Raw genomic sequence first — 12,173 nt, forward strand, 5'->3', positions numbered from 1 at the left:
AATAAGAGAAAACAAAAATAATATGAGATGAAATTAGGTTTTAAAAAAATATTATGGTAATTTTTCAAATTGATAAAAGGTATTTTGATCTTTTCATATGCATTTAAAGTTTAAAATATTTGTTGAATAATTCCACCCCTCCAAAAGACTCCGATTTGGAGAGGTGAGATGTGAGGGGTTTGAAGGGGTGAAACACCCCTCCAAATTCCTCCTCCTCCTTATTCCCAAAACCAAATAACCATCACTCCTCCTCACCCCTTGTTACCCCACCAAAATCTCCCAACCAAACAAGGGGTTAAGGATTTGTAACTATCAATATACTCATTAATCTATGGAATATTTTAGCGGTGGCTGCGAGTCTCGTATTGTATTGCATAAGTTAACTTAATATTGACGTGAAATGCCTGCACATGAAAATCATGGTCTAGCCCATTTGGATGAATTTAATTAGATCCAAACTCATGAGATTTTGACCTATGAAACAAGGAAAAATAAAAACAAATGAAAATATAAAATATTGCAGGAAATTAAGACACTTGATTATAAATTTATCTTTCAATTAAATATTAAATAATAATTCAATTTCCTTGGTAGATATATGATTTATTATGTGAATATTTTAGTTCGTGAATTTAGTATTCTTTATTTAGCCGTATATTTTAGAAACTTTGTGAACAATGTTCGCAGAAAAAAAAAATCACAATTTTCTTATAATTTATATCAAATTATTTATTCATTAATTTTCAAATGATAGTTTGACCATTACACAAGGGCTGCATGATAAGGCATGTTGGTAATTAAATTTTTAGTTTGCAATTAGATGGCGTATTATATTATATAGGGAAAATTACTGTTTACCCCTTGATAATTTCAAAACTTCCCAAACAGCCCCTGTGAGTTTTGCATACCTCAGACAACCCTTCCTTTATTGTTTCACTTCCTTTTTACCCCCTGCATTATGAAATTCCATCATTGCCCTTAAACCTTTTTGCATACATTTTTTTCATTCTTTTTTGCATTCCTTTTTGCATGTACTCATTTCTTAAACGAGAGCTCATTTTTTTAAAACAGAGAACTCATTTTCTTAAACAAAGAGTTCATTTCTTAAACAGAAACCTCATTTCTTAAACAGAAAAACTCATTTCTTAAACATAAACCTCATTTTTTTAAACATAAAACTCATTTTTTAAACAAAAACATTAATATTTAAACAGAAAAAACAAATATTTACATGATAAATTAATCCACGTATATAAAAACCAATTAATCTTGGCCACTCGTACATATTTAAATAGAAACAACGATATTTAAGCACTTTTTTTAAAGCGTAAAGCGCAATATATTAAACGAAAACATCGATAGTTAAACAAAAAACAAACAAGCATATAAACAAAGAACTCATTTCTTAAACGAGAGCTTATTTTTTTAAACAAAGACCTCATTTTTTTTAAAGCAGAAACCTCATTGAGTAGGGGACATTGAGTATCTCATCGTCAGCGATCTCGCGTGAACGCTTGAGTCTCGAGCTCCGGATCCGGCGAGCGATCTCGAAGGTGGCATACTCGTGTGGGGTCTTAAAGGAGAAATCTTTATAGGCGTTGGCGATCCGGTTGGCGGCGTTCCTCGGCGATAGGGAGTGGTGAGGTCTTCGGTGGCGACGTCGGATAAGACGAGCTGAACTTGAACGGAACCATTCTCGACTGCGGAGACCGCAACATGGATATGCAATAGGGTTAGGGTTAGGGATCATTCCGGGGTTTGGATCCATGGTGCCTAAGTCGGTGACGGGAACGGAGGGAGGAAGCGGTGCTCGATGAGGGGTTCGATCTCGCCGTCTTCGTCTTCATCTTCATCGTCTTCCACTGCAGTCGACCTCATCTCTTTTCATTTTCTTCGTCGTCGACCTCGGGGAAGACCGTATGCTCCTCGTCGTCGGCGAAGGCATCGAAAGGTTGCACTCGTACATATTTAAATAGAAACAACGATATTTAAGCACTTTTTTTAAACATAAAGCGCAATATATTAAAAGCGAAAACATCGATAGTTAAACAAAGACAAACAAGCATATAAAGCGGAGAATTCATTTCTTAAACAGAGAACTCATTTCTTAAACGAGAGCTTATTTTTTTAAAAGCAGAGACCTCATTGAGTAGGGACATTGAGTATCTCATCGTCAGCGATCTCGCGAACGCTGAGTCTCTGAGCTCCGGATCCGGGCGAGCGATCTCGAAGGTGCCTCGCTCGTGCGGGGTCTTAAAGGAGAAAATCTTTATCGGCGTTGGCGATCCGGTTGGCGACGTTCCTCGGCGGTCGGAGTGGTGAGGTCTTCGATGGCGGCGTCGGATAAGACGGGTCGAACTTGAACGGAACCATTCTCGACTGCGAAGACCGCAACATGGATAACAATAGGGTTAGGGTTAGGGATCATTCCGGGGTTTGGATCCATGGTGCCTAAGTCGGTGACAGGAGCGGAGGGAGGAAGCGCGCCGATGAGGGTTCGATCTCGCCCGTCTTCGTCTTCGTCTTCATCGCCTTCCACGCCGTCGACCTCATCTCTTTCATCTTCTTCGTCGTTGACCTCGGGGAAGACCGCATGCTCCTCGTCGTCGGCGAGAGGCATCGAAAGGTTGCACCTTTTTCTCTGAACATGAAATCCCATTTTTCATGCAACGTGACTGTGATTGTGAGCCGCATGCTTTGTCTTCTTGGCCCGATCAAGCTACGATAAAGAGATTTTGGGGGTGATAAATACACCACAAAAAAACTCATTTCTTAAACAGAGACATCATTTTTTTAAACAAAACCCTCATTTCTTAAGCAGAAAAACTCATTTCTTAAGCAGAGACCTCATTTTTTTAAGCAGAAACCTCTTTTCTTAAAGCAGAAAACTCATTTCTTAAAGCAGAAAAACTCAATTTTTTTAAACAAAAAAACTCATTTTTTTAAATAGAAAAACTCATTTTTTTAAAGCAGAAACTCATTTTTTTAAACAGAACCTCATACCTCATATTTTTAAATAGAAGCTTCATTTTCAAATAGAAACTCATTGTACTCCAAGGGCATTATAGTCAAACCCCGTCACACTTGCCATAACTTCCCATGCAAGGGACAATTTCGTCCAAAAAATTCCAAATTAACTCTATCAATCACTATTAGATGCTTGGGGGGTTTAAAAAATCATTGTATTCAAAAGGAAGGGGTTTTTGAGGAGTGCAAAACTAACGGGGTGTTTTTGACAATATTGCAAACTTACAAGGTGTTTTTGGCAATTTCCACTATTATATATAATTTTTGGTTAATAAAAAATTTAATAAAAAAAGGTGCAAGCCCTCTCAAATTATTGATGATGAATCACTGAAAAAGAGTTCGGTAGAAGGTTACTATAGAATGTCCCACTGGTTGTGAAACTATCATTGTATAACTAAATGCTTGTCTGGTTCACCACCGAGAGAGTTCAAAGGGGCAAAAGAAGGATTAAATTAAAATTTTTTGAATAAATTAAATTTACAGAACAATAATTCGAAAGAAACAATAATTCGAAAGAATGGAGTAACGGAGAAGATAATAATAATAATAATAATAATAATAATAATAATAATAATAATTATAATAATTATTATATTAAACAATAATTATGGAAAAAAATAAAGTACAACTTCGACGTTATGGTTGAACAAACATCGCACAATGACACATATCCACTGGGAGTAGAAACATAGAAGAAAAATAACACACAAACGCATAAACTACATAGACCCCTGGGCTAAGAGAAGATCTCTTCCCAATGGGGCGACAGGGAAAAAACTGAAAGAAGTTAGCCGATGGTTAGAGCTCATGCTTGGGTGTCAAGATCATGCTCACCGCTTGTAGGTGAACTTAGGAACTATATGCTTCTTCTTAGCTATCATAGAAGATGACTCTAATTTTTATCTTTTGTTTTCAGGGCTTCTGGAACTTAAAAGAGAGAAAAAAAAAAAAATCAAACTTATGTCCAAAGCAGGCAAATGCAAGTTAAGATATTTGAATTGAAAAATGTAATCGTTTATGGCTAACCAAATATTTTAAGTGAGGGCTCTAACTAAAAGGCCCTAAGAGTCTTTTATTGTGGGGTGAAGGTCAAAATGTCATACTCCTCAGAGATTTCTAAGGGATAGTAAGATATATGGTATTTTAAAGTCCGAATAAAATATGACTAAATAATTGAGGCGAAGTGGTAGTGGATGAAAAGATGATCAACTAATTCGAGCTATCATTTATCATTTTTTTTAAAAGTATGGAAAATGTCAATTAAGAATTTTTTTTTTTTTTGCAAAAACAAAAATAAAAATATTTCAATAAAATTTACACTACAAGACAAAGAATTTCAAGAAAATAATTCATGATATAATTGTGAAATGATAAAGACTCATAATGGGATAGTAAAGTATTTGGAGAAAAAAAATTTAATAATATTTTATAGAAATTCTAAAGCTGGGCCCTAGTATTGGATCACCTTTGACTGCTTTATTGTTTTTTACCTGAATATGATTTTTTTTAATATGTTAAAGACCTTAAATTCAAAACCCGTGGGCCAAGTGAAATTTACTTCAAAATATATTTGTTAACCCAATTAATATTGCAATTTATAAATTATTTATAAAGCATATTCACTTTAACCGGATCAGAAGAACTCACGGACTGCTTGTGATGCTTTATGAGGATAATAATAATAATAAAGAAAAATTATTTTTTACCCCCCAACAATTTTAAAACTTTTCAGATAGTCCTCTGACTTCTGAATTTGCTATACAACTTTTCTTTTTTGTTTCACTTCAATTTTTGCCCGTGCAGTTCATTCTGTTTAGTTCATTTAATTGAATTCCATCTTTACCCTTGACAATGGTGGAAAAACACATCATCCTTTTGAAAATTGAACTTTTAACCATCAAATCACTCAGTTTTTTTTGCCTTCTTATCAAACATTTTTTGGAAGACCTTGAGCCTCACCGCGCATCTCATCTCTAGTGGGCTTCAACCGTTTTCGTCGCCGCCTTTTATTGCTATGGATTCTTTGGGTTCGCCTTTTCGTTTGACGGTGGAGTCGGGTGGGAAAAGCTCGGCCTCAGCTCGGCCTTGCAGAGGAAGAGGCCGTCGAGGATCGATATACCGATGGGGGATGTGCAGTGCTTTGGAGAACCGAAAAAATCTGATGGACGGAAGGAGGATGAGGAGGGTAAGAGGTATTAGGTGTTTTGTAAGAGAGGGAGGAAGAGGCTTAAGATGGAGGACCGAATTAGGGCTTATGTCGATCCCCTTGGAGATTCTGAATTGGTACATGTGTGTGTGTTTTTTTAATTTCTATTCGTCCGATTTATGTCCTTTTTTTGTATGGATAAAATTGAAATTGTTGGAATGTTTATCATGGGCCTGATTGTTGGGAGCGTGTTAGCTTAAACACAAACCCTAATAATTAAACGGAAACAAGGTAATTTAAACAAAAATAACTACTATTAAATAGAAACTAAGACTATTAAATGGAAACGTGTTAACTTAAACAGAAACCCAGATTGATAAACGGAAACAAGATAACTTAAACAAAAAAAGCTATTGTTAAATGTAAAATACGTATTCATAAATAGAAACCAAAACTATTAAACACAAACTAGTAAACTTAATCAGATACGCATTAACATATAATGCAAAACTATTGAAACCAACAAATTAAAAGTAAAACATTTAACAATGCGCTTTAACGTAATTAGATAAATATAAACAAGTAAACTTAAACATTAACCAAGACTATTATACGGAAACGTGTTAAATTAAATGGAAACTGGGATTGATAAACGGAAACAAGATAAATTAAACAAAAATAACTATTGTTAATCGTAAAATGTTAAAATTTATCTTTATATTTAATGTATTTCTTCAACTTCTAATAATTCATATTCAAATTCACATTTTATTAAATCATATTTTAAATAAAGATAATTTTGAAACCGGAATAAGAATTATTTAAGAATTAGAGATGATTTGAGGGAATAATAATTTCTAAATTTAGAGGGAAATATTGATAGAAATCTGCATGATTTAAAGAATTATGTTAAAATAGTCTAAAGTTTATAGAGAAGAATTAATTGATTATTAGAGAGGATTTGAGGGGGTAATATGCAAATGAGCCGATAAATTAGATAAGCATTTAATACTAAAGAAGCGAAGAAAGAGAAAGATAGGTTGTGAACGGGGTTGTCCCTATAGTTTTCCTCTTCTTCACTTCCTTCACGGGGCCATGAATCCCTTGCTTTGCAAATCTCGGAGGTGAAAAGCTGCATCATTTCTCTTGGCCGCCTCATTCAACTCGGATTCTGAGAGATTGATCCATATATCTATGAAAGGTGGCTCTTTTACGTTTCGATTCCCTAAAGTTCTTGTTCTTGTTTTTTCTATTTTGTTTAATTGATTTGGTGATGGTTTTGGCATTTGGCTTTGAAGATCGAATCATTTTTGGATCATTTTATTGATTTGTTAGTAATTTTGGTCGTTTGATTTTGGCTAGAATCGATTTGAATGGTTGTTGTTGCTTGTCATGTGATTGTTTTTATGTGATCTATGTTGCAATGGATGAGCGTGTTAGCTTAAACACAAACATGGATTAATAAATAGAAATAAGTTAATTTAAAAAAAACTATTGTTAAAAAAAAACCAAGACTATTAAACGGAAACGTGTTAGCTTAAACAGAAACCGGGATTGATAAAAAGAAACAAGATAAATTAAACAAAAACAACTATTGTTAAACGTAAAAATGTATTCATAAACAGAAACCCAAAACTATTAAACAGAAACTACTAAACTTAATCAGATACGTATAAACATATAATGTAAAACTATAACACAAATTTTCAATGACTTATTACCTCTTTGCATTCGAGGAATGATAACATAGGTTCTAAGGAAGCTTGCTTCCAATAACTATTTTCTCCATAACACAGTATCCTTGGGGATCAAACGCTTGGCGAACAAGGGAAAGAAGTGCGGGTCCTCTCTTGCAAGTAGATGAAAGGACGAAGAGAGGAAAAAAGTTCCGGCAATAAAAATGAAATTCTCTCAGGATTACCCCAAAAAACCTGTTTATCATCTAGTTTTTTCTTCTTAAATGCCAAAGTGGTTACATAATGGGCATGATGGTCATTTCACACTATATGGTGGTTGTCCAGAACTTCCCATGCAAGGGTAATATCGTCCATAAAAATTTTAATTGGCTTTGTTTCTATCCATGCATGATAAGTTGAAAAATCAGTTGATGAAAAAGGAGGGGTTTTTTGAGGATATTAAAAGTTGGGAGAGGTGATTGTTCATAAAGAAAATTGTCAAGGGGTTTTTAGCAATTACCACTAATAATAATAATAATAATAATAATAATAATAATGTATTAACATATTACCCATATTTCTAATAAATAATAATAATAATAACAATAAAGAAAGTAATTAAGTAAAATAGTGAATTTAACCCTGGTCCATTTATTTAATAACTTATTCAAAAATTCACACATAGAAGTTAAATTTTTACAACTCATTTATAAATTTATTATATTTATTTATTTATTTATTTGTAAGATGGACGAGACATATCAAGAACAAATACTGGCGAAAAATTAATATCTCAAGACATTAATATGCTTATCAAATCCTTTTTTTAATAAAAATAAATATTTTACACACAAAAAAATTAATGTTAATAAATACAAAGATGGTTAGTTTTCTACTATATTTATTAATAATTATATAAAAAATAATTACAAATAACTAGATTTTTAAATTTTTTATAAACTAGAGTTTTTAAAATAAAAAAATATATTTATTGGGGTTTTTAATTCGAAATAAATGCTTCATGGGATCCAAGAGAAAAATCCCTTTATAAAAGATGAAGGTAATACTAAAATTTAAGAAGAAAGATATGACCATAAAACCAAAAAAGTAATTGAATCCAACTCAATCCAACTCACTTAACAACATAAAATCTAAAATTAAAACCACTACTACTTCAGCATAAAATCTAAGTTATTATTATATACTCTATATATATATATATACTAAGTCAATGGACCAAATATCAAGAATCATTAAAAAAATTTCTAAATATAAAAAATAATTTATTTCAAGGAACAATTTTCATTTTCAACATAAAACAAATCAGCCACTGGATTTACAAAACATTAGAAAAATAAAAAAAATAAAATAAAAATAAAAACATTGAGATGAGCATAAAATAATTGACAGAAATGATGGTGGTGGTAAAACATGGGTGGTAGTGCAGTGTTGTTCATAGTTCCAGACTGTAAACAAATAAAAAATAAAAATAAAAAAATCTTGAAAAAATTTGAAAGCTTTTTGGCTGGTTGTGTACACAAGTTGAAGACAAAGAACATGGCAAACACACTCAGCCAAGTTCCAACCTCAGTGTCAAACCCAGAGAAATTCTAGCCCTGCATCCCTCCTCTTATTCCTCTTCATTCCTCTCTCTCTCCATAGACCAAATCTCTCCATTTTCATATCTCAAACCATGCCACCAGTGAGACATAGACAACTATAGAAGAAGAAGAAGAAGAAGAAGAAGAATAGAGAACAAGACTAGGAGTGGTTGTATTCAGGTAAGGTTTCTTTCTTTCTTTGTTTTTAATTTAAAAAGAGGAATCCAAGTGGGACTTGTGCTTTCTTTAATGGTTGGTGGTTTTTCAATGAATAGGCAACTTCTGGAGCTTTACCTTTGTTTTGTGCTTTTTGGTACTGAGGAGTAGAGTCTGAGTCTCTGGTAAAAGTGATTGCTTTCCAGGTTTTCTTGCTTATCTCTTCATGTTTCTTTACTTTGCTTTGGAAGTATGCTTAAGTTGTGATTCTCTGTGGTTTGATTGCTTTCTCAAGTGAAGAATTTTTTTTTTCTTCTTCAAAGATTTGATTTTTTTTTTTTGGTTTCAGTTTTGGTGTTGGTGATTGAAGTCATGGGAAGAGAGCATGGAGGAGGGTTGAAGATCAATCAATTGGATTCTAAGAGACTTACTTGGATCCTTGGACTTAGTGGGCTATGTGTTCTTTTCTATGTTCTTGGAGCTTGGCAGAACCGAGCAGCCATTCTCAATAGCTCTTCCAATTTATCCAACAGCAAAGCTCAGTGTGGGAATTCATCAAACAACTTGAGCTCAAAAACTCTGGACTTTGAAGCTCACCATGGAGTGGAAATCAATGATACTTCGTCTTCTTTGCAGAAATTCCCTGCTTGTCCTATGAATTTCAGTGAGTACACTCCTTGCCAGGACCTGAAGCGTGGCCGTCGTTTCGAAAGAACGATGCTCGTGTACAGAGAAAGGCATTGCCCGGAGAAGGATGAGCTCATAAGGTGTTTGATACCTGCTCCACCAAAGTATAAAACTCCCTTCAAGTGGCCTCAGAGCAGGGACTTTGCTTGGTATGATAACATCCCTCACAAGGAACTCAGCATTGAGAAAGCTGTTCAGAATTGGATTCAAGCGGAGGGTGATCGATTTCGGTTCCCCGGAGGTGGCACGATGTTTCCCCGTGGCGCTGATGCTTATATTGATGATATTAATGCTTTGATACCTTTGGAAGATGGGAGCATTAGAACTGCAGTTGATACTGGTTGTGGGGTAAAATCACAAACTTCTGCATGTTTGTGAGGAATAATTAGTATCAGTGTGCATGTCTAATGTTTGTGTTCTGCAATTCAGGTTGCAAGTTGGGGTGCTTTTCTTCTTAAGAGGAATATCTTGACTATGTCGTTTGCACCGAGGGATACTCATGAGGCACAGGTGCAGTTTGCATTGGAGCGCGGTGTTCCGGCTATGATCGGTGTTATAGGGTCACTACGAATGCCATATCCTGCTAGAGCTTTTGATATGGCTCATTGTTCTCGGTGCTTGATTCCTTGGTTTAAAAATGGTGAGCTCTGAATCTCTTGTGTGATATTTTCATTGTTAGTTTTCACAAACTTTAGTCACTAATAAATCTGACATTGAGTGATTTGCGTATGGATTGACCCTTTGAATGTCAAGGATTTTAGTGATCTTGAAATTGTATAATGTGACTAGATTTGCTTGCTAATAATTTCTGCTTCATTCTTTCCTTTAGATGGTCAGTACCTAATTGAAGTGGATAGAGTTCTAAGACCTGGAGGATATTGGATTCTCTCGGGTCCTCCGATCAATTGGAAGACACACTATCGAGGTTGGGCCAGAACACAGGATGATCTGAAACAAGAACAAGATGCAATTGAGAAGGTGGCGGAGCGCCTCTGCTGGAAGAAAGTTATAGAGAAAAATGATCTTGCAATTTGGCAGAAACCTCTCAACCACATGGAGTGCATTGAAAACCGAAAAATCTATAAAACGCCACATATTTGCAAGGATGAAAATGCCGACGCTGCCTGGTATGAACAATCTTTTTTTCTTCTCTAGTCAAACATTTCTTTTTCTCATTGCAGCATTGAATTACATATGTGAGTACAAAGTTTGGAACTTTAGACTAACAACTTCTTGGCACTTATGAAGCAATATTTATTCTTTGATTTCAAAAGTGTAATCAATTGGGATTTTAATAGAATTAGTGAGTTTATTGACACAGTTTTTTGTAGGTACAAGAAACTGGAGGTTTGCATCACCCCATTGCCTGAAGTGAGTAATGCAGAAGAAGTTGCTGGCGGGCGATTAGAGAAATGGCCGGAGCGGGCATTTGCTGTTCCCCCAAGAATAAGCAGAGGTACTATTGCCGGAATAACGGCAGAAAAGTTCGAAGAGGACAAGAAGCTCTGGAAAGAACGAGTGACGCACTACAAGCACATCATTCCTCCACTGACTAAGGGTAGATATCGGAATGTGATGGACATGAATGCCAAGTTAGGTGGGTTTGCTGCAGCCATGACAAAGTACCCGGTGTGGGTGATGAATGTTGTCCCTGCTAACTCAGAGAGCGATACGCTCGGTGTAATCTACGAAAGAGGATTCATCGGCACATATCAGGACTGGTGTGAAGCTTTTTCAACCTATCCGAGAACTTATGATCTCATCCATGCAGATGGTGTGTTCAGTATCTATCAGGACAGGTAACAAAACTCTCCTCCACTCATCTTCTTGGAGCAAATTCAAAGATTTCGGCCGTACTTTATGTCATACTTGCGGTACCTACATTCATACTTTCACTTGTTTCAAAGCAATTGACTTGGTGACTTCTTGAAATCACATTGCTACATTTCTAATATTATCATTAGATTTCAATTGCTTGACATGTAAATGAATCAACCTCTACTCATTGAAATGAAAAGTTATGAGCCTTCTTAAGCAAAAGCAGAAGTCAATTTAATGCAATCTTAATCTACAAACAACCATGAATTCGACATTACTGATGGAATTGAATGCAGGTGTGACATTACATACATTCTCCTGGAGATGGATAGGATCTTAAGACCAGAAGGGACGGTGATATTCCGAGACACAGTGGATGTTCTTGTGAATATTCAGAAGATCGCACAGGGCATGAGATGGAATTGTAGGATCATGGACCATGAGAGCGGACCTTTCAATCCCAAGAAAATCCTTTTTGCCGTCAAGGACTACTGGACCGGCAAGCCGGCTGAACAGCAATGACAGCAGTAACATATTAGTACATGATTTATTATCAGAGTATCATCAGTAAACTTAATTGTATTCAAAATCACACAATGTGTTTGCTTGGGTTATCAGATAAATTAAAGCTCTATGAATAGAAGAAGGGAAAGGATTTCAGTATATCAGTTGTGTTAAGTTGATAAGTTGTTTTCCCAAGTTTATGTTATATAATATATATACATTTTGGTGATAATTTCATCAATGATTGAGTTTGGTGGTCCTTTGAATGCAGTGTTGTACTTCATTAAGGTGGGCTGATTCACAAAAAAAACCAAGCTGTGTCCATTGAAAAGAAGAGTTTTTTTTATTGTAACCAAATGGAAAGAGTCTTTGAAATGATGGACAAATTGGCAGTTAAGAAGTCCTTTTCTCATGCAGGAATTTCTAGCATGTTACTTCAGTGTAGTTTACAGAGGATGAAAGTCCATTTTTAATCTTTTTATTAATACTGAAAATTTTATTTTGATTATCAACCGGATTGGTCTAATTCATAGAAATTTGAGTCATTTAAGCATATGA

The 12,173-nt window shown here is 34.9% G+C and overlaps 1 protein-coding gene across 2 annotated transcripts; it reads left to right on the forward strand.

Annotated features, from left to right (window-relative positions):
* The first annotated feature begins 8,367 nt into the window (after window positions 1–8,367).
* LOC120249769 (probable methyltransferase PMT17) lies at window positions 8,368–11,888 on the forward strand. 2 transcript variants are annotated; one of them, XM_039258409.1, is made up of 7 exons: window positions 8,368–8,630; window positions 8,726–8,791; window positions 8,956–9,641; window positions 9,723–9,933; window positions 10,123–10,420; window positions 10,625–11,092; window positions 11,408–11,888. In XM_039258409.1, exons 3-7 carry the CDS (start codon window positions 8,979–8,981, stop codon window positions 11,631–11,633), a joined length of 1,866 nt encoding a protein of 621 aa, XP_039114343.1. In that variant the 5' UTR covers window positions 8,368–8,630; window positions 8,726–8,791; window positions 8,956–8,978; the 3' UTR covers window positions 11,634–11,888. The 2 variants fall into 2 exon arrangements, with proteins under 2 accessions (XP_039114343.1, XP_039114342.1); XM_039258408.1 differs by having other exon boundaries at window positions 8,369–8,630; window positions 8,726–8,812.
* The last annotated feature ends 285 nt before the right edge of the window (window positions 11,889–12,173 follow it).

The sequence above is a fragment of the Dioscorea cayenensis genome, chromosome 19, assembly GCF_009730915.1.
Source record: "Dioscorea cayenensis subsp. rotundata cultivar TDr96_F1 chromosome 19, TDr96_F1_v2_PseudoChromosome.rev07_lg8_w22 25.fasta, whole genome shotgun sequence".
In the NCBI taxonomy this organism is placed as follows: domain Eukaryota; kingdom Viridiplantae; phylum Streptophyta; class Magnoliopsida; order Dioscoreales; family Dioscoreaceae; genus Dioscorea; species Dioscorea cayenensis.

Bases quoted from the DNA above. Each gene is read 5' to 3' on its own strand.
- LOC120249769 (XM_039258409.1), top strand. From the start codon at position 8,979: ATGGGAAGAGAGCATGGAGGAGGGTTGAAGATCAATCAATTGGATTCT. The intron at 10,421-10,624 runs GTATGAACAATC...AGTTTTTTGTAG, and splicing joins GAAAATGCCGACGCTGCCTG to GTACAAGAAACTGGAGGTTT. The intron at 11,093-11,407 runs GTAACAAAACTC...AATTGAATGCAG, and splicing joins TTCAGTATCTATCAGGACAG to GTGTGACATTACATACATTC.